The following is a 27,259-nucleotide window of genomic DNA, read 5'->3' on the forward strand; positions in this document are numbered from 1 at the left end:
CCATATTCAAAACGTAATAATCACTTTAATGTAGCTTGCGCCAACAGCAGCTCCGGGCGGATGACATAAGACGTCGGCATAGTGCATGCGCCACTCAGAAGTGACGAACGCGGAAGCGCAGGGGAGAGATCAAAACAACGGTCACTTATTAGAAGTACAAAACGAGGATTTGTAAAGAAGAATGTCGGAGGATTTCGATATAAGCCAAGAGGAGACTGTTAACAAACGTTGGTTTTCATGAGACTCACCGGTGCATGCGCAAAGCTGAACTCATACGTCGTTAGCCCGGAGCTGCTTCCGTGTACAACTGTTGGCACAAGCTACATTAAAGTGATTATTATGTTTTGAATATGGATATTTTTCTTACAAAAACGCATCGATTCGCTCCCCCGGAGCCGTGTGAAACACTTTTTTTTATGGATGGGTGCTTTTTATTTAACTTCTTTTGTACTGATGCATGCAACACTCGCTGAGTGGCATTAAACAGCTTGAAAGATCAAAGACAATTTTTTAAATAACTCCGACTGGATTCGTCTGAAAGAAGAAAGTCATATACACCTAGGGCTAATTTAAGGTGAGTAATTTATGGGCTAATTTAAATTTTTGGGTGAACTAACCCTTTAAAGGAATCGCGAATCGCTCAATGAAAATTAGCATTTTGCTGTTAATTTGCTGTTTACGAAGCTACGAGAATGCTTTTTGTGCGCAAAGGAAACAATAGTAAAAACTTTATTCAACAGCTCTTCTCTTCGGTGTCAGTCTCCACTGGGCATTCACAACAGCACCACGACACATACGTCTGATGCTGCTGACGCAGGAGCCGGCGTTCTGATGTAGAACCTGGGTGCATTGCGGTTTATTTGCAAAGAGAGGAATGCACACGCATGCGTCGTGGTACTGACGTGAAACACGCATCGAATTCTGACATGGAAGAGAAGAAATTGTTGAATAAAGTCATTATTTTGGTTTTCTTTGCACACAAAAAGTATTCTCGTAGCTTTATAAAGTTAAGGTTGATTATTAATCATTATCATCGTTGATTATTAATTAAATCATTAATGTCACATGGATTATTTTAATGTCCTAACTATGTTTCTGGTCCTTGAACGTAGTAGTTACATTGCTGTCTTTGCAGGGTCAGAAAGCTTTAGGATTTAATCAAAAATATCTTAATTTGTGTTTTGAAGATGAACGAAGGTCTTGCGGGTTTGAAACGACATGATGGGGAGCAATTAATGACAGATTTATCATTTTTGGGTGAATTGTCCCTGTAATACCAATGGCTTCTGACAATATATTGAGGTCTTATGAAATGAAACAATCGGTCTGTGCAAGAAACTGAACATTGTTTACAACATTATTTCCCGTAAACTATAGCCTTACCAAGAACTAGCAAACCAAGAAGTCTGATTCTTTTCAGCGAACTGGTTCTTTTGGACAGTTTGTTTCAGTGAACTGGTTCAAATAACCGATTCACCAGTTTATTTACATAATCACACAATGATGTACCATATACGCAGTTATAATAAAGCACCTAATAACTATCTCTTTTAATGGTTTTGGACCCCATTGACTTTCATCGTATGAACAGAAACAGTTAAAACAATCTTCAGAATGTTGTTTTTTGTGTTCCACAGAAATAAAATCATACAGTAAATGATGTCAGAAATGGTTTTGGTTGGACTATCACTTCTCCTAGAGTGCCAGGAAAGTTTATCAGATGGATGGTATTTTTGCAGATTGATGTACTTTGAGCAGTATCAGGTTAGACTCCGTTATGTAATCAAGATGTTCTGACAAAGTGTTGATGAGCATTTGGATTCGGTCTATCTGACTAAGCTCTGTTTGTGAATATGTGTGTGGCAGGTTTTGCTTGTTAGCAGCAGTCGACATCCAGATCAGTGGATCGTTCCAGGAGGAGGGATGGAGCCAGAAGAGGAGCCTGGAGGAGCCGCGGTTCGAGAGGTCTATGAGGAGGTGAGCTCGTTTTTTTTTTTTTTTTAAACACTTCTACCGGTTCCTCAGAAAAAAGTTTGAATGAACCTCCAAGACCTCAACACTGTTGCAACAACATTTATAATAAGAAGAAATGTTTCTTGAAAATCAAATCACCATATTAGAATGACTTCTGAAGGATCATGTGACACTGAAGACATTAAAAAAATCTTACCATCTCCAAACTCTTGAATGGTAATGAATATTTTAAAACATTAGCAAGGAATACTGTGTAATATGAGAAAAACATTCATTAATACAAGAATGGTTATTTTAGTTATTTTGCAGGAATCCCGTTTAATTAAAACATGTAGGAGTCACAAGAGGTTTATCTCCGTGTATTAGAGTAAAATTACTTTTTTTTTTCTTATCTTCACTGGTTTACTGGTTCCTCAGGCTTTTGAGGGGCTGTCGACCTTGAGACCTTGCTCATGTTTAAGTGAGTTATGGGTTGCAGCTGTCCCATATCTTGTCACCAGGATTTTTTTGCTTTGCACCATGCATACTGCTTATTGCATACTTAGCAGTATATACTATATGCTGTGTACTATTTAAAAAAAGTAATATGTGACACTGTATAGCAAGCTGCAAACAGTCATCATCTCGGTAAGCCAATTTTCAATGCAGTTGTGGAAAAATGTCTAAAACTTAGTCAAATAATGACTGAAGAAAAATATGATGTAATATTACAGGGATAGTTGTCCCAAAAATGACAATTCTGTCAAATTCCTAATGCTGTTCCAAACGTGTATGGCTTTCTTTCTTATGTGGAATATAAAAAGATATTTTAAAAATTGTATTTTTGGGTCCATACAATGAAAATCAATGGGGTCTAATGTGGTTTTGGACAAATTTATGGACAAAAACAGTTGTTTTTAATATTTGGGTGAACTTAATATTAAAAACTAACGACTCGAGTAAGCTCACTCATCTATGTTTATCTTTTAAAATGTGTTTTATGCAATTAAATGATCCATAAAAAGGCCATTAAATCCTCTCATCCACACTGCATTCCATTCAGTTTTGCCAACACCTTTGACTCAACTGTTACAGATACCGGTTATGAGAACTATGGTCATGTGATACCACCACCACCCTATAGATTCCTCAGTCGTCATTCACAATATGTGCATGAGCCCGTTTTCTGTCATCTTCAATTTAAGCGGCTTCGCTAAATGAATCGTTTCATGTCTATCTCAGCTAACGGTTATGTTGTTCGTTTCAAGGATGGGCTGTGTCATGACATTGAAGGGCCGTCATAGAGGTTGCCGAGAGGGTAATTTGTTGACAGCTGTGAAGCATTGCAGCGACATTTAGAAACCGTGTCCTGTTCGTCTGAAATGTACATGTCCCAGAGGTTCAAGAGTCATGGTGTTTGGACGCACAATTTGAATGCAGCTTAATTACTGCAGACAGTGTTTTTTTTTTTTTAAGTGAAATTAAGTCTGGTACCCCAAACCAATAGTGACATTTACAGTAGAGCTGTACTGTACTGTATCTGACTGTATAATAAAATAAATCAGCCAGGTTGTGAGGTTAGGTTGTTGAATTCTATTCAATCCTTTCAAATCGAATGGTCCAGGTTTTAAATTTCAGTTGCATAATGGCATAACACTAAAAAAAACCCCTGCACATCTAAGCCATATTTGGCCCCTTTTTCCATTTTATCCTTGATGCACAAGACTTTATTTTTACTTCGAGGGATTTATTTGTTACATAATGGTTTAAAAGGTGTAACTCAAGCCATTCGAGTGTTAGGGAGACCCTGGAGGAGACCATAAACCTGTCTGTGAATTACGGCATGCTTCTGGCTATGGCAGCACTCATGGGACCCAAACTACTACCCCTAGGGGCTTTGCCAAGGGTGGGATGTCCCAAAGATCTTGCCGTTTTTTTAAAACAGGCCGCTTATGAGAAAGAACCTACTATTTTTTATGTTTGTTTTAAGGATAACCTAAAAAATGTATTGTGTCATGTTAAATTAATGTAGACTGGCCATAAAAATGACATTTAACCTCATCCTTTGTTCAGCCCCCGGAGCCGTGTGAAACACTTTTTTTTATGGATGGGTGCTTTTTATTTAACTTCTTTTGTACTGATGCATGCAACACTCGCTGAGTGGCATTAAACAGCTTGAAAGATCAAAGACAATTTTTTAAATAACTCCGACTGGATTCGTCTGAAAGAAGAAAGTCATATACACCTAGGATGACTTGAGGGTGAGTAATTTATGGGCTAACTTAAATTTTTGGGTGAGTAATTTATGGGCTAATTTAAATTTTTGGGTGAACTAACCCTTTAAAGGAATCGCTCACCCCAAAATGAAAATTAGCATTTTGCTGTTAATTTGCTGTTTACGAAGCTACGAGAATGCTTTTTGTGCGCAAAGGAAACAATAGTAAAAACTTTATTCAACAGCTCTTCTCTTCGGTGTCAGTCTCCACTGGGCATTCACAACAGCACCACGACACATACGTCTGATGCTGCTGACGCAGGAGCCGGCGTTCTGATGTAGAACCTGGGTGCATTGCGGTTTATTTGCAAAGAGAGGAATGCACACGCATGCGTCGTGGTACTGACGTGAAACACGCATCGAATTCTGACATGGAAGAGAAGAAATTGTTGAATAAAGTCATTATTTTGGTTTTCTTTGCACACAAAAAGTATTCTCGTAGCTTTATAAAGTTAAGGTTGATTATTAATCATTATCATCGTTGATTATTAATTAAATCATTAATGTCACATGGATTATTTTAATGTCCTAACTATGTTTCTGGTCCTTGAACGTAGTAGTTACATTGCTGTCTTTGCAGGGTCAGAAAGCTTTAGGATTTAATCAAAAATATCTTAATTTGTGTTTTGAAGATGAACGAAGGTCTTGCGGGTTTGAAACGACATGATGGGGAGCAATTAATGACAGATTTATCATTTTTGGGTGAATTGTCCCTGTAATACCAATGGCTTCTGACAATATATTGAGGTCTTATGAAATGAAACAATCGGTCTGTGCAAGAAACTGAACATTGTTTACAACATTATTTCCCGTAAACTATAGCCTTACCAAGAACTAGCAAACCAAGAAGTCTGATTCTTTTCAGCGAACTGGTTCTTTTGGACAGTTTGTTTCAGTGAACTGGTTCAAATAACCGATTCACCAGTTTATTTACATAATCACACAATGATGTACCATATACGCAGTTATAATAAAGCACCTAATAACTATCTCTTTTAATGGTTTTGGACCCCATTGACTTTCATCGTATGAACAGAAACAGTTAAAACAATCTTCAGAATGTTGTTTTTTGTGTTCCACAGAAATAAAATCATACAGTAAATGATGTCAGAAATGGTTTTGGTTGGACTATCACTTCTCCTAGAGTGCCAGGAAAGTTTATCAGATGGATGGTATTTTTGCAGATTGATGTACTTTGAGCAGTATCAGGTTAGACTCCGTTATGTAATCAAGATGTTCTGACAAAGTGTTGATGAGCATTTGGATTCGGTCTATCTGACTAAGCTCTGTTTGTGAATATGTGTGTGGCAGGTTTTGCTTGTTAGCAGCAGTCGACATCCAGATCAGTGGATCGTTCCAGGAGGAGGGATGGAGCCAGAAGAGGAGCCTGGAGGAGCCGCGGTTCGAGAGGTCTATGAGGAGGTGAGCTCGTTTTTTTTTTTTTTTTAAACACTTCTACCGGTTCCTCAGAAAAAAGTTTGAATGAACCTCCAAGACCTCAACACTGTTGCAACAACATTTATAATAAGAAGAAATGTTTCTTGAAAATCAAATCACCATATTAGAATGACTTCTGAAGGATCATGTGACACTGAAGACATTAAAAAAATCTTACCATCTCCAAACTCTTGAATGGTAATGAATATTTTAAAACATTAGCAAGGAATACTGTGTAATATGAGAAAAACATTCATTAATACAAGAATGGTTATTTTAGTTATTTTGCAGGAATCCCGTTTAATTAAAACATGTAGGAGTCACAAGAGGTTTATCTCCGTGTATTAGAGTAAAATTACTTTTTTTTTTCTTATCTTCACTGGTTTACTGGTTCCTCAGGCTTTTGAGGGGCTGTCGACCTTGAGACCTTGCTCATGTTTAAGTGAGTTATGGGTTGCAGCTGTCCCATATCTTGTCACCAGGATTTTTTTGCTTTGCACCATGCATACTGCTTATTGCATACTTAGCAGTATATACTATATGCTGTGTACTATTTAAAAAAAGTAATATGTGACACTGTATAGCAAGCTGCAAACAGTCATCATCTCGGTAAGCCAATTTTCAATGCAGTTGTGGAAAAATGTCTAAAACTTAGTCAAATAATGACTGAAGAAAAATATGATGTAATATTACAGGGATAGTTGTCCCAAAAATGACAATTCTGTCAAATTCCTAATGCTGTTCCAAACGTGTATGGCTTTCTTTCTTATGTGGAATATAAAAAGATATTTTAAAAATTGTATTTTTGGGTCCATACAATGAAAATCAATGGGGTCTAATGTGGTTTTGGACAAATTTATGGACAAAAACAGTTGTTTTTAATATTTGGGTGAACTTAATATTAAAAACTAACGACTCGAGTAAGCTCACTCATCTATGTTTATCTTTTAAAATGTGTTTTATGCAATTAAATTATCCATAAAAAGGCCATTAAATCCTCTCATCCACACTGCATTCCATTCAGTTTTGCCAACACCTTTGACTCAACTGTTACAGATACCGGTTATGAGAACTATGGTCATGTGATACCACCACCACCCTATAGATTCCTCAGTCGTCATTCACAATATGTGCATGAGCCCGTTTTCTGTCATCTTCAATTTAAGCGGCTTCGCTAAATGAATCGTTTCATGTCTATCTCAGCTAACGGTTATGTTGTTCGTTTCAAGGATGGGCTGTGTCATGACATTGAAGGGCCGTCATAGAGGTTGCCGAGAGGGTAATTTGTTGACAGCTGTGAAGCATTGCAGCGACATTTAGAAACCGTGTCCTGTTCGTCTGAAATGTACATGTCCCAGAGGTTCAAGAGTCATGGTGTTTGGACGCACAATTTGAATGCAGCTTAATTACTGCAGACAGTGTTTTTTTTTTTTTAAAGTGAAATTAAGTCTGGTACCCCAAACCAATAGTGACATTTACAGTAGAGCTGTACTGTACTGTATCTGACTGTATAATAAAATAAATCAGCCAGGTTGTGAGGTTAGGTTGTTGAATTCTATTCAATCCTTTCAAATCGAATGGTCCAGGTTTTAAATTTCAGTTGCATAATGGCATAACACTAAAAAAAAACCCTGCACATCTAAGCCATATTTGGCCCCTTTTTCCATTTTATCCTTGATGCACAAGACTTTATTTTTACTTCGAGGGATTTATTTGTTACATAATGGTTTAAAAGGTGTAACTCAAGCCATTCGAGTGTTAGGGAGACCCTGGAGGAGACCATAAACCTGTCTGTGAATTACGGCATGCTTCTGGCTATGGCAGCACTCATGGGACCCAAACTACTACCCCTAGGGGCTTTGCCAAGGGTGGGATGTCCCAAAGATCTTGCCGTTTTTTTAAAACAGGCCGCTTATGAGAAAGAACCTGCTATTTTTTATGTTTGTTTTAAGGATAACCTAAAAAATGTATTGTGTCATGTTAAATTAATGTAGACTGGCCATAAAAATGACATTTAACCTCATGAAATGTTTCAATTTGGTCCTTTTCCGGCTGACAGAATGAAAGTTGCTTTTTCTTTTGAGGGTTTGTCTAGGGCCATGTACATGTCATGTGACCATGTGAGATGAGGAAACACATAGATGACAAAAACACACTCAGGGCGTTTTAAATAGACAAAATCTCTCATAGTCCCTGAAATCGCCCCCTGTTGTTTGTCAGTTTCGATTGTGAGCGGTCGTATCAACCCAATTTGCGGGATAAGCTCGGGCTGGTTATGGCATTTTGTAGCGTCTGAATGAAGACATGATGTTCCCTTGTGAGCATTATGTTGTCCGGGAATCTCCTGTGTTATGGAAACATGCAGCTCAGATCTCCCGGATCAGTGAGCTGGGGCTAATGTTCTGGCCTGATGTGTCAGCATTGGCTGGTACGGTTCCAGAAATTCAGTGTTCATTTTCTTGTTAAGCCGCTGTTAACACTGATAGACTCATGCTGCAGCTTATGTCATAGCAGAAGTCATTTCCTTTTTAAAGTGCCTAAACCCCAACGAGCATCATGTATACATTTTTATGTTAGTGTGGCCTGTTAGAAGAATCAGAATTTGAGTGTTTGTTAGTTATTTTCGTAATATTTCTGTATGATTTGCAGTTTGACCATATTTAAAACCGAAAAGGTCTCTCTAATGCTTTTTCTGTGTCTGTTCCTGCTTAAACAGGCTGGTGTGAGGGGTACTCTTGGCAGGCTACTGGGGGTGTTTGAGGTAAGACTGCCAAACTGCCTTATATAAAGTAAGACGTTACTTCAGCACGTCACTGATACTTCAATAAACAAGACTTTATTTCATAAACATTTATAAATATCTTATCTTCACACCTTCTCAATGCATGTTTTACTGTATTTCACACATTGTGTAGCCACGTGATAACTTTATATTTCTCACTCTGTACAGCAGAACCAGGACAGCAAGCATCGGACCTACGTGTATGTGCTTACTGTTACAGAGACACTGGAAGACTGGGAGGACTCGGTCAATATTGGTAAGTTGATGTTATGTGTGTAAATGGTTCAGTTAGTCAGTTGGGTTCATTTAGTAACTTCTCCAAGTGATTCAGGTTCACTAAAAAGAACCAGACTGAAAGAGTCATTCGCTTGTGAATCAGATCACACTGGTTGCACTGTATGATTTTGATTCACTAAAATTAAAAAAAATCATTAATTCAGGAATCAGACTTCACTGATTGTGCTGTGTTTCACGCTGAATTTTATCAAGGTATGACAGCAGTGTGACATGTTTGAAAGCCATTTTTAATAATTAAATTGTGGGATCTCAGCCATTGACTACTTTATGGTAATGGAGTCCTCTAGAGAAGCTCACTTGAAACTTTACCAAAGTGACCGCTTCCCATGTCTGCAGTAAATCAACAGGGCACTTTATTTGTGTGCAAACAGCTTAGTCTGCTAAGAATTTCAATCATTTTAGACAAGCTTATCATAACCAGCTCATTTATTTTCCCAATACACAACTGCTGATCTGTAAGCAGCTGCAAATATGGGGATTTATATAACAATTTTACTAAGCTATTAGGGATAAAGAGCTGGCATGTGGATTAGCCACTTAAAACCTTTTACTTACTGAACCTTGTTGCCAGGAAGGATACACAATAATAACATTTGCCCACAGACAGCGCAATTCAAAACTTGCACTATTTGTAGATGGTGAGGAAAGAAAAAAACAGGTAATCCTTCACTCCCAGCAGCCGTATAAATAGACCGAAGTTTGTTCACAGGGAGGTGTGCTGTTAGCAGGGGCACAGTTGTTTTCCAGTTAGCGTCACTACACTCCCCTATCACTGGCCTCGCTCTGCCTGTACCATAGTTTCAGATGCCAAATAGGGCACCATAACCTCAATACACAGAGAGGAAACAGGTTTACTCGACACAGAGCTGAGCAGCAAATGCAAAAAAGGTCAATAGTCTGATTGTCAAAGTAATGACCTTTAACCTTCCTGCATATATGACATTTAAAAGTGCTTAAGGTGAATGTTTAAGTTTCAGCACTTTGTGAGAGACTGTTTTCAGGACTATAAATACAGTGGAATGTTTGTCAGCCAGATGGTTGGGCAGCCAAACGTCTGACAAGTTCACAGTGAAGGTGACCTTTTGTACTGTATTTAAAATAAAGCTATACATTTTTAAACTCAAGCAGCAAATGTAGTTAATAACAGTATGTTAGAAGTAAATGAAACTCTCGTGGGAACAAAATTAATTTTCAGTCACCTCAGGCAATGGACAAAATGTAATTACACTCTTCAAAATAAAGGTTCCAAAAGGTGGATCTGTAGCAATGCAATAGAAGAACCAGTTTGGGTTCTCTCAAGAATCTTTCTTTCTTAAAAGGAATAGTTCACCCAAAAATTTTAATTTGTTGAAAGTGTACTCACCCTCAGGCCATCCAAGATGTACACGAGTTTGTTTATTCATCAGAACAGATTTGAAGAAATGTAGCATTACGTTACTTGATCATCAAGTCAATGGGTGCAAACAGATGATAAAAGCATCACAATAATCCACAAGTAATCCACACAGCTCCAGTCCATTAATTAAAGTCTTGTGAAGTGAAAAGCTGCATGTTTGTAAGAAACAAATCCATCATTAAGGCATTTTAACTTTAAACTTTTGCTACTAGCCAAAAACAAATCCATAATAATGCTTCCTCCAGTGAAAAGGAGGAAGGTTGCATCAAAATACACTGACTTGATCTGTGCATATTTCTCTCCTTATTTAGACAAGATGACTTTTTCACTGGAGAAAGCAATATTATTGATAGAGGACATAATCAGGAAGCAACGGTTTGAAGTTAAAATGTATTAATGATGGATTTGTTTTTTACAAACATGGAGCTTTTCACCTCACAAGGTGTTAATTGATGGACTGGAGTCGTGTGGATTACTTGTGGTTTATTGTGTTGTTTTTAATCAGCTGTTTGAGCTCTCATTCTGACGGCACCCATTCACTACAATGGATCCAATGTGGAATGAAAGCATTCCATGGATGTTAAAAGTTCTTCATGGAACCAATAAGGAACCTTTATTTTTAAAAGTGTACTATTGTTAATGCAAATGTTTTGTATTGGTTTTCAGTGTTGCAAGATGCTATTAAAAATATAACATGTTTTTCAGGTCGGAAGCGGAAATGGTTCAAAATCGACGAGGCGATCCGGGTGCTACAATGCCACAAACCTGTCCATGCGGAGTATCTCCGCAAACTCGCTCCTCGCTGCGGCCCCACGAACGGCAATGCTCAGGAGCCGGCGAACACGGACGACAACGCCCCCCTCCGCCAGACAGCCCCACATGACTGTGTACTACCCCGTTTGCACAGATAGAACTGCCACGAGAGGGCATTGATGCAAGGGAAACTATGCTTGGACTGGAAAAGACAGTTTTGCATGTATAATTTCAATGTTTACTATTTGAACCTCTTTTTTTAAGTGTAGAAACCAAAGGCTTGTTGTGAAATGCCTGCAAGTTTCTGGGTCAAAATGAACAAGGAGAGTTATTTTCATAACTTTTCATTTGTAAACGTGCATTTCAGGCTAAACAAGGTGAAGTTATTTGAAGATTGTGATGTTAAGTATTAAGCACAGATTAACGGAGATGCTTGCCATGATGGACATTTTGGAAATATTATTTTACAGATGGCTTTAGGTGGAGGAACACAATGAGGGATGTGCCAAGGTTTGAATTGTTTTTTTAGAACGGATAGCTAGGATGGTCTTTTGAAATGCTGTCTATTTATATCTAATAGATAACTAGGCATATTTGTTAGACATTGGGTATATCAATTTTTTTGATAAAGAACCAAATAAGAAAAAAAAAAGTCAAATCATGAATTATAGAATATGTAAATAGTCTAAAAGAAGATTTGGGCTGCTTTTGATTATATTAGATGCCTTCATCACAGATATCTACCTGTAATATAGGTTTAACATGCTGTGAAGTTGAAGGTATTTTCAAAGTTTGGTCTTAAATGTGAATTTGCCACATTAAACGGTGCAATCTGTTTGCCCTTCTTTCTTTTTGCACATAAATGTTTAATTTTCCATCTCCTGTAAGGCAGAGGAACTACTTTTGAGCCACTGTCTCTTTAATTTGGTAAAATGTGAAGACAGAAAAAATACGCTCCCGGTGTCATTGGTCTTGAAAGACTATGGAATGCTATGCGGTTTGTATTGCCTGAAGTGATATTCTGAATATTTCAGAAAAAGAGAAGGCAAAACGCCCAATGTTAACCCTAATCTATCTTGTCAAACCAGTGTTTTCTAAAGGCCACAGAAATGCAATATACATGTACTGTCATCAAATTAATAATTCTCACATCAATAACTCAAATAGCTGAGGAGGAATTTTATTTAATTTTGCATCAACTTTGTTCAACTGGGGCCTTTGCAATCTTCCATAATGAACTTTATGTGGAATTCACTGAATGGGATGTGAATATGTTGCCATACTGTTTTATTAAGACTGTAAATGTCTTTATATCTGTAATAGACTGTAATATCTTTCTTCAGAGGGAAGATTGCATGTTATGCTGTAAATATGTTTTAATATTAAAAATGTCAGCTTCTGCCTAAATAGTTTTAGTCACACAGTTTGTTTTAGACAGGATTAAAGAATTGCACTGCTAAACACAGGCACCTCAGCTTTTTACTTGTTTATCAGTTAGGCTTATTGAACACTGTTTAATATGTAAAAGATTACGGTGTTAAAATGTGCCCTATGTGATTTAACAGAAATGACACAAATGTGTTTTGCCTGTCTTCGGAAAATCAGAAACACCCTGACAACTTTTTAACAAAATAAACACATCTATATGTTAAAGTTGGAATGATCTCTGTAAATGGTGCCGATTGTGGTTAGGCTACGGGTGGAATGATAGCGCAACTCCCTGAGGTAACCACCAGATGGGTTGTTAAATGTGATTTATGATCACTTTTCGGTAATGTAATGATGAATGATAAACATGGTTGAAAGAGGGATACGGCAGCATAGGATACTATTATCAGAAAACATCCTTAAAAACGTTCCAAAGAAAAGGTATGAACTTTCTTGTAAAGTCATGTGGCAAGTCCTCTGCTGGAGGCATATAGTTTACAAGTATGAGTTTATTATGAGGCTGCAAACATGTAAGTATATTTGTCTTCTGTTCAAAAGCCACAGGATATTTTTCTATTTTTTGTTTTCCAAATGTAAACATCTTTATCCTTACTTTAAATCTGCTGGGGGAAAAACATTAAACCAGACTAAGATGGCTGGGTGTTCTTAGCTGATCTCCCATCTTCCCTGAGTGGAGAAATTTAAAAATGTAAAACTAATGCATTTTCTCCGTCATATATCTGTCTAAAACGTGTTTAAGGGTCTCGAGATTGATTATACCTCTCTAGTCGGGTAAAAGTGCTTGAAATGGTTTGGGAACCCCTATCAAAATGCATCAACAGAGCAGCATATTTTTTGTATACATCAGTATACAAACATATACAAATATCTAAATAAAATCGAGTCAGACGACCCATATTTTCAAACAACTTGTATACCGGTTTAACTATTTCTGCACTTAAAAAAAATGTTATTTTACGTCATTCGAAATGCTTCATGGGATGCGTAGTTCATGGCCTAATACCTTACATCGGGTACTCTGGTTTTCAAATATATGTTTGCTTTAAAATAATATTTGTAATGTTTTAAACAATTTCTGAGCTGGATGGCTTTTGTTTAAGATATTGAACATTTCACTGTGGATTTTTTTTTATCCTGAGTGAAAAAAAAAATGAATGGGAAAATACTTCAGGAATCAAGGGCACTGAAAAAGTGGGCGGTCACTGTTGGGTTCCATTCCGACAAGTCCCGCCTTTGACCTAATCTCTCGTTCTAATGATTGGTGGACGCTCCTTACAGGCAGCCTACGATTGGGCATCTTAGAAGCCCCTCATGCAAGCCGCCCAATCATGGCAAACAATGATTCGGTGAAGGGCGGGACTTAACAGAAAACGGGTTGGCTTGTACAGAAGCAGCAGCAGTGTGTGTCTGCAGGTGTCAACAACAAAATATTAAAACACACCTTCATTAGCACAAAACTTTTAAGATTTTCCTAGTTCTAGCCAGAGAAAGGACCAAAATGTTAAGAAGAATATTACAGATGGTGAGTGAAATCCTCACAGACACTCATTCAGTTGCATGTGATTTGTAGCTCGTCGGGCCTGACACTGAATGATGGCCTTGTGCAAGATTGATTAAAAATGACTTTTCGCTTGTGGTTTCTTGAGGACAGTCTCAAAGCGCGAGTGAAGAAGACCTGTTTTGTTCTTGAGGAACAGTAAAGATCCTGATAATGTCATTCTGCGTAAATGTTGACATGGAGACTGAGTTGTTAGCTTGTTAGCGGGCTACATAGCGTTGCACAATTACTTATTAATAAGTAGTTTTATGATTAACAACAAGCAACGACAAGGTGTCAGCTTTGTTAATTTTGTCCAAAAGATGTGTTCTGTTGAAATAGCTGGTGTGTATGTATTTTGCAGTGATCTGTGACTCACACTAGATGATGTCTCCATTAATTGAAACGTCTGATGTGTCGGATCCTCTTGCTATAGTCATACAGCCTTCCCTTTTTAAAGCAGCAGCTGACAGCCCAGGAATCCATCATTTCTGCTTAATATTCCTGTAAGCTCTGATATGAATGATTGTCAGTTGTCATGCATGGAAGGTGATGTGCAGTTATGTCCATTTAGCACTGAGTGCTGGCAGCATTCAGCAGTTCATTGAATCATTGAATGTTTATCGTCTGGTTCTACCATAACAAGAAAAACGTGTTCAATTATGTAATGTAACATTAGCTAAAAGATTTACAATAGTTTTTTGGTCCAGCACCAGGCAACGTAACATTTTGTGCAATCCACCATGGTAATGTAATAAATAAACTGTTATTTATTTATTTATTTGGACAAATTATAAAAATAAAAGCATGTGCTGTGGTGTGTATAAACTACAGTGTTTTAATGTTTTTGAAAAAGGTATCTTATGCTGCATTTATTTGATTAAAAAAATACAGAAATATTATTAGAATTTTAAATAACTTTTCTATTCAGTAAGTTTAAAATGTAATTTATTCTTGTGACGTCAGAGCTGAATTTTGGTGCTCAAGAAAAAAAATATTATTATTATCACCAATGTTGTTAAAAGTTGTGCTGCTTAATATTTTCTGGAAACAATATATATATATATATATATATATATATATATATACATACACCGGTATATATATATTAGTATTCTTTGATGCAGTTAAATAGAAATCTCTTGTAACAGTATCAATGTCTTTGTCAATTTTGATAAATTTAATGCAGCCTTGCAATCCTGAAAGTATTAACAAACTTATATAGTGTATTTTATTTTTATTGCAAAATATATATTTTAAACACTGTATTTTATCATATAAGTATTTATACATCTAAGATCTTAGTATATTTGCTGCACTGCCTTTATTTCAAAGTTAGTTAACTTTAAATCAGCGTAAAACAGTATTTGTTCTGTAATAAAGTAAAAAATTAAATAAAAAGACTATTACAATAGCGAGAATTGGGGGATAAAATGTTACAAATTATTATCCTGAAAATAATAAAACAAATGAAACCCAAAATTCCAAGGTTCTTAATAGTAGGTTATATAAAAATAAAATTATGCAAAATAAATGTTCTTTTTCCTTTTTGTTTTGAGGTGTGATGTGAATATTGTTTGCCAGGTTTTCATGAGATTCACGGTCACCCAACTCCTGTCTTTAATACCAAGTTAGTCTTTGAGGTCTTAAACATCCTGCTTATTTAACCTGCTGCTTTTTTGCATAGGGAAGGCTGCATATTTGGACTTTTTATCATAGAAGAATCATTTTTTTGAATCAGGCCAGTGTTATGTTGTGAGGTGTCAAAGTTATTCTCTTTCACAAGTGACAGGGAAGCTGAGAGTGAGATCTAACTGTGATTAAAGAGCAGTTTCCAACCACTGTGACATCTTGTGATCTGACAGTAGACACATATGAAATGTCAAGGGCATATCAATGTTAGAAAACAGTATTGTTTGACATCATACCGCTCTCGTTGCCAAGACCGAGGGAAATGCTAAACGCCCCTCTTGATGAGTATTTTGTTTCAGCCTGATGCATGTCCTCGCATGAATGACAGCAGTGCCGAGCACATCCCAAGAAGCGAACAAAGTGATCTTTGCTTTTACACCTTGTGAATGACATGCAGTGAGCAGGCCAAACCAGCACTCAGTCTTGATCGGCTTCCCAGATACCTGATCAGCTGAGCCAGACCAGAATAGTGTGATGTAATGAGATGAATTCTATCACAGCTGACATCTGACTCAAATTCTTCCTTTCTCTGCTTTCTCTGTCTGTATCTTTGTGGAAATAGACTCCTGGGAAAGGAGGCTCCCAGAGCTCGGAGTCTGAGCAGCCGTCTGCTGATATGAATAACGAGTCCTCAGAGGTAAGCCGAATTCAGTTTATAACCCTATCATATTACTGGCTAAATGCCTCATTGCCTTAAAGTCTTTCTCTTTCATTTGTTGAAATGATATCAGTGTGTTGTATTCAAGCCTGTTTTAGGGATAGTTCACCAAGAAATGAAAGTTCTGTCATCATTTTTTTTTTCTAAAACTGTAGTTTTGCTATTAAAATTAGAAGTTTATCAAAATGTCTGTGCTGCTCTTTTCCATAAAATGAAAGTGAATGGTGACCAGTTGCCATCAAGCTTTAGAAATGACAAAAAAACCCATCAAATTAGTCTATATGAGTCAAGTCTTCTGAAGTCCTTTATGTGAGGAACAGACTGAAATTTAAGTTGTTGTCACCATTGCAGATCTCAAATCTCATTCATGTGTGTCTATATATTCACATAAGGAACACTTGCATACAAGGTTTTTATCAGATGCTTAATGTTAGTGGTTATCGCGTGTCTTGTAATCAACCACAGCGTGCCAAATCTGAATATGTGCATATTCAAATTGTAAAAATGTAAAAAGATAGTTCACCCAAAAAAATGAAAATTCTGTCATCATGTAATCATTCTCATGTTGTCGCAAACCCATAAGAGGTTAATCTCCGAAACACAAATTAAGAAATTTAAATGAAACATGAGAGCAGTTTCTGTCCCTCCAATGAAAGTCCAGGTAAACGAACAGGCTTTTGTGTTTACCAAATATAATTAGCTGTATGTGTGTTTATACAGTATGTGAATGAAAGTCTAAATTAAAGACTAAATTAAGACTTGGACTAAACCGCTTGATTCATATGGATTTGTTTTACAGTGCCTAATTTTTGGATCCTTAAAACGTTGGTTACCTGAACTTGGATGGATGGATGGACAGAAACCTTTTAGGTTTCATTCAAAATATCTTAATTTGTGTTTTAAAGACTAAGCAAAGTTTTATGGATTTGGAACAACATTAGGAAATGATGACAGAGTGTTCATTTTTGGGTGAACTATCCATTAAGATATTTTTGGTATTTTATTCCCCATTTTTGGTCACCATTTAGCTACTTTCTTTGGGACCGTTCACAAAGAAAGCATTTTTCCACCCTCATTTTTCTATATAAACATGCTAGGCCAACATATTTTCCAGTGTCTTGCACATGATTCAACTTTCTAAAAATGAGGCACACAAGAAGTATTTTTAGTAGTTTCTTCCGTTTTAAAATGCAAAAATGCATTCTTGAGAATGTCTCCTTAATATAGTAAAGAGTAGCATGAACATCTCCTTTTGTGTTCATCAGAAGAAATGAGTTTGGAATAAAATGAGGGTGAATAAATAATCAAAGGATATACATTTTTGGATGAACTCTCCCTTTAACTCTCTTTTTAGTAACTGATGTACGATGATGTTAAGTTACGTGTTCTTTGCCGTTTCGTAACTTCACCTGATTTCATTGTGGTGTTAATTTGTTTATCAACAGGGCTTCATTTGTCCCCAGTGTATGAAGTCACATAACTCTGCTGAGGAGCTCTTCAAACATTATGAGGTGTTCCATGAGCCAGGAGGCCAGCCGTCCCCCTTCAGCCCTGGCAGGTGGGCTTCTGTAATATTAAACCCTTCTTGCTCCCTTTCCTGTCAGAGAAACTCAGTCACTCAGCCAGATAATCTAGCAATCTATTTAATCTTAAAGGGAACTATACTAAGATTTAAGCAATACAGAAAGAATGAAATTCATATAGTTAGTCATTAATATGAAATATATACAGTATAATAAAGGCTTGTGTTTTTCTTGTTAAGGGAGGATCTATCCCTTCTTCGACAGGAAGTCCAAGATTTACAAGCTTCACTGAAGGTATTCTGCCTTTGACTCCCACCCTTCTTTTATCTTATCAGCCTTAGTATGCATGAAATGTGCATTACTCATAGCACCATTACTCAATAATATAATTTCCAGTGGATATGTGTATTGGGTTTAAAATTGATGATGTGCAATTTTGGTGTGCGTTTTCAGGAGGAACGCTGGTTTTCTGAGGAATTGAAAAAAGAATTAGACAAAGTACAAGGACAACTAGCAACTAACAAAGTAAATCCTTTGAAATGCTTGGTTGTTCAAACAGAGATCAAAGATGAATAAAGAAAAGTTCACATTTTTCATGATGTCTATTGATTACTGAAGGAATGTTTGCTGTGTTCTCTAATTGAATTGTGGGATGTGTATTGATTTTAGGGCCCACAGAGTGATGGTACTAGTGAAAAATCAGGTTAGTTGAGTAGTGTTAATTTCATTCTTTAAAGGAATGTACTGGGTTCAATACAAGTTAAGCTCAATCAATAGCTCAGTGGCATTACATTGATTACCAAATTAGCACAGGATATTGCAGTTTTTAAACGTATATATACTGTAACAACATTTTAATTTCTTTAAAAATAAAAAATGAAGGGATATTTCAAAATTGTTTGCAGTGCAAATGCTGTATCTTGTATTGAATCTTGTACATGCGTTTAAATGTTTTGTTTTAAAGCATAATCATTCTTTTTGTGATTTTGCAGTCAGTATTTTTTTCTTCTCAGAGCTCGAGATGAGGCTTAATGAATCTGAGACCGAGAAATTCAACATCAAACAGATGAAAGACTTGTTTGAACAGAAAGCTGCTCAGCTTGCAACTGAGATAGTTGGTAAGTTTTGCAGGAAAGTTCTTGCATTTTATATTTATGCGATCTTTAGAGTGTTAAAATGTTTGTCTCTATACTTAACATTATTAAAAAAAAAAGATCTGATTAAGGCCAGTTCTAAAAAAAATGAAAAATAAAGTAGTAGCTTTAAATGAGCATGTGTTTCATATCCCAGACATCAAATCTCGTTATGATGAGGAGAAAAGCATGAGAGAAGCATTGGAGCAAAGGCTGGCCAATCTAAACCAAGATCTGCAGAAAGAGAAACAGGAGAAGGAGAAACTGGCAGCAGAGCTGGTAATGTCACATTTATTGTCTCGTGATAATCAATGAGTTTGCATGCATCCTCTCATCTGCTGCTGCCCATACCTCATCAACCTCTTACCGCATCAATCTCTCCCGGCTTAATCCTGGCTGTCACTGGCTCTCCTCCAGCTCCAGAGGCCTGGAGTGGAAGACGTGGAGGTGTTGAAGAAAGAGCTGGTGCAGGTGCAGACGCTAATGGACAACATGACCCGTGAGAGGGAGGAGGAGTCCGAGTGCCTCAAGAGCCAATACGAACAGCTGCAGGCCAACTTCACTACCTCAGAGGTGAGCTCAAACCTGCTGTGACCTTGTCTGCACTGTATAACTAACATAAGGAGAGTTACCATGATGCTTTGCTTTATAAATAGTAGATCTCTGCTGTTTATTCGGAAAATGTAAGTATTGATAGAAGCGGACAAATATGGAGACTCATGCCAGAATCAATAGCTCGTGAAGGCAGAGATAATGAAAGGTCATTTTGAGATGGCGACAAGCAGCTGACCTTTGAATGGGTGCAACAGTGACGTCACTTTGCCCATTGCAGTAAACCGAGATTATGAACGACTGCAAATGGCTGGTTTGGTGATTTACCCAAAAACTGTGAAGCCATTAAAACTTGCAAGCTATTTCGTACTGTAAGTTCCAATCGTAATGTTGTATCCGAAAGTGTTTGCTAAACATCTAAGGGTCACACTGACTGTCCTCTCTAACAGATTCCTGAGGTTAACCATTAACCCACTGGCAGGCCTCCCACCTCTGAGTGTTTCCTGTAAACATGCCTGTAATCGCCTGCACTTCTGACCTAAAAATTGCTTTTTATTATATAAGGTCCCACAAACACAGAATAGTTCTGGTTCATAGATCATTACAAACCGGTCACTTGAGTGTACTTTTTTCAGATATTTTGGTTTGACTTTAGTTGGTTTACCTAATACAAAGGCTGCCATCTAGTGATGGTATATGGAAATGTTAAGGTTGCTGACATCATTCTTTACATGCCTCCATAGATCCATTAGATTATAGTGTGTCTGTTTTAGGCCCTAGAGAGCTGTCTAGTTAAGCAATAATATGCAGCCTACTAACTGAGTTGTTCCTCACATGAATCACACACAAAGTGTGTGAACAACTTTATTCTGAACTAGACGTTTTCTTTCAATACTTTTTAGCACTAAACAAAATAGTCACACTACTTTTCAAAAGTCTCCTGTGCTCACCAAGGATGCATTCATTTGATCAAAAATACAGTAAAACATTAATATTGTGAAATATTATTGCAATAAAAATAATAATAATAATAATTTTTTAATACATTTTATACTGTAATTTTTTCCTGTGATGGTAAAACTGAATTTTTTGAATAATGTATATTTACTATTTTTATCATTAGAAGCATGCCTAAAAGTGCCTTCTAGGTAGGCAGCTCAACAGGGTTTGAAACACAGCCAGTGTTTTGCCCTAAAGTACTTGTCATAACCTGTAGACGCAGTGTATTGGCACCTCTGTCTCTGTACTGTGTGTCCTGTCTCACCTCACTGGTCTATTGTTTGTGTGTGCTTCTCCCTCGTTCACTCTTCACATAACTCTGCACTTGCTTTGCTTGCTCTTGGAGGTAACAATTTCTCCTCTTGAATGCCTCAGTGTCAGTTGTTTTTCATAATTCTGCCTGAATGCCCTTTTTTTTCTTTAGAAATGTACTAAGTTAGATGTTGTGCAACATTGAAGTAGTCTTTCCTAATGTCTGTGTTTTATGATCTTCATGTCATCAGCTTTAGAATTTTTACCACCATAATGTAATGTTCTTTTCATTTTCATCCAATGAAAAATGTAGTATGCAATGAAATTATTATTTTCTTGCTCTCTTGTTTTGCCGTGTGCAAAATTATCATACTTTGGCCAGAGTAGATGGCAGATTAAAATTAATGTGGACATAAATGACATGGTGAAGGATGAAAGTATAGTCACAGTCTTTAAGTCCTAGGTCATTCCCAGACCAACAAAGTTTCTGTGCCCACAAAACAGCAGAACATTTTCACAGAATTTGAAAGAGACCATCCAGGGCTCTACAATATGAACATTTCAGTAGCATTTTTGAGTAAAATTTACAGTAAAATGATCAACAATACTAGGCCTACATGACTGTGCCTCTGTCCCTCACAGCTAAAAAATTACGGGCTATTCTTTGACTAGACTTGTTTGCTTTGGCGATCTCACATTTGCATGCTTGTTTGTAGACAACGATTGCTCAGTTGAAGGCAGAACTGGAGAAGGGTCCTCAGGAGGCAGCGGTCTACACCCAACAAATCCACCAATTACAGAGCAGCCTCAACAACTACCAGCAGCAGACCCAGGTAACACTCACATATACAAACAGATGGAGATATGTTGTGTCTAGAGTTACTGGACCACCCTAAGCAACAAGGCATGTGTTGTATGCTCACAGCAAATCCAGCTGTATATTTTAATGGCCTACTTTACAGCTTCACAGAACACACGCCAGTGCCGGCTATGTTAAGACCCACTTCCAAATATAAGTTTACTGTACCGCCGTTTACAAGCGTCACCAGCTGGCTTTCAGGAAATGGCCCAACACATTTCATAGGAAGCTTCTCGGGCTGCTGGCCCTGTATGTCCAGTCCAAAGTCGCCCCATTGACCTGTCAGCACACTGTGTGTTTTGATTGGCCATTAAAGAGTGTTGACAGACACATCACAGATGCTGTGTAATTAAAGCATCAGGGAGCAATTCGTCTCGTGCCTGTTGTGATGGTCAGAACGATATACAGCCACAGGTAATGACCCACAACTCTCTAGTCCATTGTTCAAGTTGTCAGGATGGGATTAGGAGATCAGACTCCAAAGGTGGGCTGGCTTCTGAAAAACGTGGACCATGGTACTGATGGGAAGTGAAATAGGAGCGATTAAGGGGTCGTTTATAGAACCATCCCTGTGAAGTGTCCTGCGGGATAAATATAAACGATAATTTCAAGTTCAAAAGGAAGATGCATGCAAGGACAGGAATAAGAAAGAGGGCAAACTAAAACTTGTTGATGATCTTGTCTCAACTAGCTTATGCTATTTTTCTTTGTTAATTCCTATTGTTTCATAATACAAATTCTCTGTTGACTAAAATGTTAAAAATATATTAGTGTATGTAGATATTAATATTAATCTAGATTCACAAATGTTGTAAAAGTGTTGTTCATTATTAGTTCATGATATTTATATTTTTTTATGCATTTTAGCAGCTTTACATATTTATTTCTATATTTATTATTTATGTATTCATTATGTTCATTACATTAAATTATATAACATTATTTATTTTTAATAATTAAGACATTTTGCAGTCCCCTTGCAAGTTACCTCGAGTAGGTTTTGGTTGAGAACCACTGCTCTAAAATACTTGAGGCAGGGTGACTAGGAAAAAAAAGGCATACAGCTTTAGATCAGCTTGAGTTAATGTTGACATTTTCAGTTTTGGGGGAACTATCCCTTTAAGACTCTTTCCTACACTTGAAGGACCAAACAGAAAATGGTCCAATGCAAGAGGACACTGTTAACAGCAACACATGACCAAATGCAACCTTATCTACCTTGTCCTTTTTAATAGCTGTCACAGGCAAAGGTCACAACACAATTGCCCTGCCCTGCCCTGCCCTCATTAAACTCTGCCCTCATAAGAGAGATCCCTAAGCTATCCCAGAATTCCCAGATATTTGTCAGCATGCCACAACACTGTTATTTGGCATCTTATTGGATATTGGTGCTCTGTACAGTGTGCATAGGCTGGTCTGAAGAATGCATTATAATTTAATTGTTATAAGTTTTGTATGAGTGAGTTGGTCTAATTATTCTGCCACTCCTCAGCTTTTGTCAGAGAAGTTATCTCGTAAGGAGAAGGAGAGTCAGGAACTCGAGGAGCGTCTGGGTCAGGAGCAGGCCTCTAAGAAGAGTCTTCAGGCTAGTCTGCACCAGAAAGACCTGGAGTTCCAGGAGAGCCAAGCCCGGGTGTCATCAGGAGAGACAGCTCTGAGTCGGGCCCAGGCTGAATTGACCGAACGTGGGGAGGAGGCTGCACGACTAAGACGGGAACTCAGTGAGCTGGAGAAGAACCACCAGGAGTTGAAGGCAGAGAGGAAGCAACTTCAACAGCAGAGAGAAGATAAAGAAAACCAGGGCCTGCAGCAGCAAAGTGAGATCAGCCAGGTCAGTAAAAAATGCACAATATTATAACAATCCATCCAGTTAGAATCAGAATCAATTCCATCCATCTTTTAGTTCAGAGTCAAATTCATCCACCCTTTAGTTCAGAATCAAATTCATCAGGTTAGAATAAGAATCAAATCTGACCAGCCTTTACTTCAGAATCAGTTTCATCAAGTTAGAATCAGAATCAAATCTGACCATCCTTTACTTCAGAATCAGTTTCATCAAGTTAGAATCAGAATCAAATCTGACCATCCTTTACTTCAGAATCAGTTTCATCAAGTTAGAATCAGAATCAAATCTGACCATCCTTTACTTCAGAATCAGTTTCATCAAGTTAGAATCAGAATCAAATCTGGCCATCCTTTAGTTCAGAATCAAATTCATCAGGTTAGAATCAGAATAAAAATCTGAAAAAAAATATTTTCTGAATCAAATCCGCCCATCCTGAATCATACCCATTGATCCGTTACACATTTGAACTTGTATTATAATCATGCTCTCATACTTCCATCCACTCTAGCTGCACGCGAAGCTGCTGGAAACCGAGCGTCAGTTGGGGGAGCTGCAGGGCCGGCTGAAAGAGCAGAGACAGCTGTCAGGAGACAAACTCAAAGATCGGGAGCAGCAGGTGGCAGACCTGCAGCTTAAACTCTCCCGCTTGGAGGAACAGGTAAAGACAAAAAACAGCTGATTAGTACAAATTTCACAGCACTGCACATACAAGCTGGAAGACTTGGATCACGTGAATGCAGTAAAGCGCACTAAGAATAATTACTGCAGTAGTCAGCGTGTTAATTGATAATGAGTGTTTACATGCAAAACCCAGACCAAATAATTATTACAGTGGTGGGCTTGAGTGTCTTGTTTTCACTTTCAACCAGTGCACTTGTCTCTCTTTCTCTCTGTGACTGTGCATATCTGTGATTATGTGTGTGTAGTTAAAGGAGAGCTCTACCAAGTCTACTGACGTGCAGCATCAGCTGGACAAATCCAAACAGCAGTACCAAGAACTACAAACACTTCAACAGAGCACTAATGGCAAACTTAGAGAAGCACAGGTAAATATAACTGTTACATCTCGTTAAGAGTTCCATCAGTGGATGTTTCTATAAAAAGCAATATTTGCTTTACCATGCAGGAAAATAAATATAGTAAAAACAAAAATATTGTAAATTATGATTACAATTTAAAGTAACTGTTTTCTATTTTAATATAGTTTAAAATGTAATTTATTTCTGTGATGGCAAAGCTGTATTTTTAGCAGCCTTTACTCCAGTCTTCAGTGTCACATGATCCTTCAGAAATCATTCTAATATGCTGATTTGGTTTTCAAGAATTGTTTATCATACATGTTCCCTTGACCTATGCAGAATGACCTGGAGCAGGTGTTACGTCAGATTGGGGACAAGGACCAGAAGATCCAGAATCTTGAAGCTCTGCTGCAGAAGAGCAAGGACAGCGTGAGCCAGCTGGAGGCAGAGAGAGAAGATCTGTGTGCTAAGATCCAGGCCGGTGAAGGAGAGGCAGCTGTGCTGAACCAACTAAAAGAGAAAAATCACTCATTACAGGAACAGGTACTGGACACTGCACTAGTGTGACTGCACAATCCTACTCTTTGAACAGGGCAGATGCTCATTCTAGTTTTCCACCCATGTGTTAATTCAGATTACGCAGCTTACCGACAAGCTCAAGAACCAGTCTGAAAGCCACAAACAGGCTCAGGACAACCTTCACGAGCAGGTGCAGGAGCAGAAGACCCACCTGCGTTCAGCGCAAGACCGCTGCCAGAGCCTAGAGACCACCATCTCTGAGCTTACCACACAGTTCACAGAGAGCAAAGAGAAGATTGCCCAGCTAGACACACAGGTACTTGTGCTGTGATTGTTCATAATTATTTCAAATAATAATTAATGCAATCGTGACAATTATGTCTATTTCTGTCCAGTTGTTATTGTTTACTTAAAAACAATTAAAGGTGCAATAGGTGATTGTCTTCAGAAACATTTTTTGTTATGCTGGTTGAAAGTCTCTTCACATCCCGATAGCAATCATTATGTTAAGTGGTCTAAACGTATTTATCTGTATTTATATATTCTGTGGAAGGCGTAGGACCAAGAAATGTTGGTCCAATCAAAATGCTCGTTCCGAGCGTTTTGATTGACTTTCCTACCTGCCTGTCAACATATTTATTTGCATACCTCTGCGCACCCTGTTCGCGTAGACAGGATACGTCATCAGCGCGTTCACGTACGCTGTGCAGACAGAGCGAGAATGGCAGGCAAACATCAACAACCTGATCTTCCTTCCTGGTATTGTAGTGCTTTTACTAACTGTACTATAAAGTTTTCTCACTGGTGAATAACACATGATGTATTGTAGTAATGTTGTCTCCGATCGTCTGATCTGTGTGCGTTCATGCGTTCAGGGGCCGTGGCTTTGGACGGCGATTTGCAGTGAGGGTGGGACGTTCGTTTTCAGTGCTATCAGGCTAAAGTTAGCATTTTCCAAGATCCCCTACTGCACCTTTAAGAATAGTTTCTTAATAACAGATGAAACACATAAAAGAATTAATAAATAAATATTATATATATATACAAACTAATATAACTAATAACAATGACAAAAGCACAAAGCAAAATGACTAAAACTTTAACAAAAATAGAATGGAAATGGAAAATATAGAATTAAAAGACAATTCAAATATATTAATAAATAATATAATAATCACATCCAAAATAAGTTTGTTTACATAATATGTGTGTGTGTACTGTTTATATTTATATGTATATATATATAAATAAACACACATGTATATATTTAATATTTACATGTGTATATATACTTATATATATATTAGGGCTGCTCGATTATGACAAAAATCATAATCACGATTATTTTGGTCAATATTGTAATCACGCTTATTTAACACGATTATGAGTGGGCCATGTGACCAAAACTTTATATGAATGATTTATTTAAAGGTATCGATATATATCAAATATATATTTTCTGTAAATAAGGTTGCTATGACATCTACATTTTAGAGACCTGCGAAATGTCACAATTCTCAATACTACAGCAGAATACTAGTAACTAATATTAGTAAAAAAAAAAAAAAAGTTCTCAAAATTATTGAAAATAATAAAACTGTCCGTAATAAAAAAAGGACAAATACATTAGAATAAAAAAAAAAAATACAAATGAAACAAACTGTGCTTTAAGTATTCAGTTAACAGCCTACTACAGAAATGAACACAAAACCAGTCTTTAGTCGGTGGGGTATATTTGTAGCAGTAGCCAAAAATATGGGTATGGGTCAAAATTATTGATTTTTCTTTTATGCCAAAAATCATTAGGACATTAAGTAAAGATCATGTTCCATAAAGATATTTTGTAAATTTCTTACTGTAAATATATCAAAACTTAATTTTTGATTAGTAATATGCATTGCTAAGAACTTCATTTGGACAACTTTAAAGGCGATTTTCTCAATATTTTGATTTTTTTTGCACCCTCAGATTCCAGATTTTCAAATAGTTGTATCTCGGCCAAATATTGTCCTATCCTAACAAACCACACATCAATGGAAAGCTTATTTATTCAGCTTTGAGATGGTGTATTAATCTCAGTTTCAAAAAATTGACCCTTTTTACTGATTTTGTGGTCCAGGGTCACAAATGTAAAATAAAACAGCATAGTCTTCACTGTAAAAATGAAACTTAATTTGTTTCTTATTAAAGCTACAAAAATCCTTCAGTCAAGAGCAGTGAGTGATTTTATCTTTGTCTTTTGTTGTTTGATTAATATTAAGCACACAGTCGGCAGCAATGTAGCCCGCTGTCACTTTAAGAGCCGCACGGATCCAATTTACTGTTAAG

At 37.2% G+C, this 27,259-nt stretch overlaps 2 protein-coding genes across 5 annotated transcripts in view; both read left to right on the plus strand.

Annotated features, from left to right (window-relative positions):
- Positions 1–12,113, plus strand: part of nudt4a (nudix (nucleoside diphosphate linked moiety X)-type motif 4a) — a 30,079-nt gene extending 17,966 nt beyond the window's left edge. The window contains exons 1-5 of one of the 4 annotated variants that reach the window (XM_016483157.1): positions 4,981–5,437; positions 5,540–5,650; positions 8,382–8,426; positions 8,616–8,703; positions 10,846–12,113. In XM_016483157.1, coding sequence (XP_016338643.1) covers positions 5,330–5,437; positions 5,540–5,650; positions 8,382–8,426; positions 8,616–8,703; positions 10,846–11,051 — 558 coding nt within the window. In that variant the 5' untranslated portion in view covers positions 4,981–5,329 and the 3' untranslated portion in view covers positions 11,052–12,113. Of the gene's footprint in view, positions 1–1,866; positions 1,978–4,980; positions 5,438–5,539; positions 5,651–8,381; positions 8,427–8,615; positions 8,704–10,845 lie in introns of those variants that run through there. The other 3 variants (XM_016483158.1, XM_016483155.1, XM_016483156.1) reach the window with 3 other exon arrangements.
- A 1,608-nt stretch (positions 12,114–13,721) lies between these two features.
- Positions 13,722–27,259, plus strand: part of LOC107686240 (early endosome antigen 1-like) — a 26,996-nt gene continuing 13,458 nt past the window's right edge. The window contains exons 1-15 of the mRNA XM_016483159.1: positions 13,722–13,864; positions 16,134–16,208; positions 17,675–17,787; positions 17,992–18,046; positions 18,206–18,277; positions 18,422–18,455; positions 18,766–18,870; positions 19,043–19,164; positions 19,303–19,458; positions 21,405–21,521; positions 23,040–23,378; positions 23,902–24,051; positions 24,320–24,439; positions 24,752–24,955; positions 25,047–25,247. Of these exons, the coding sequence (XP_016338645.1) occupies positions 13,841–13,864; positions 16,134–16,208; positions 17,675–17,787; positions 17,992–18,046; positions 18,206–18,277; positions 18,422–18,455; positions 18,766–18,870; positions 19,043–19,164; positions 19,303–19,458; positions 21,405–21,521; positions 23,040–23,378; positions 23,902–24,051; positions 24,320–24,439; positions 24,752–24,955; positions 25,047–25,247 (1,887 nt within the window). The 5' untranslated portion in view covers positions 13,722–13,840. The remainder of the gene's footprint in view (positions 13,865–16,133; positions 16,209–17,674; positions 17,788–17,991; positions 18,047–18,205; positions 18,278–18,421; positions 18,456–18,765; positions 18,871–19,042; positions 19,165–19,302; positions 19,459–21,404; positions 21,522–23,039; positions 23,379–23,901; positions 24,052–24,319; positions 24,440–24,751; positions 24,956–25,046; positions 25,248–27,259) is intronic.

This window comes from Sinocyclocheilus anshuiensis, unplaced genomic scaffold (assembly GCF_001515605.1).
Source record: "Sinocyclocheilus anshuiensis isolate Anshui unplaced genomic scaffold, SAMN03320099.WGS_v1.1 scaffold481, whole genome shotgun sequence".
Taxonomy (NCBI): domain Eukaryota; kingdom Metazoa; phylum Chordata; class Actinopteri; order Cypriniformes; family Cyprinidae; genus Sinocyclocheilus; species Sinocyclocheilus anshuiensis.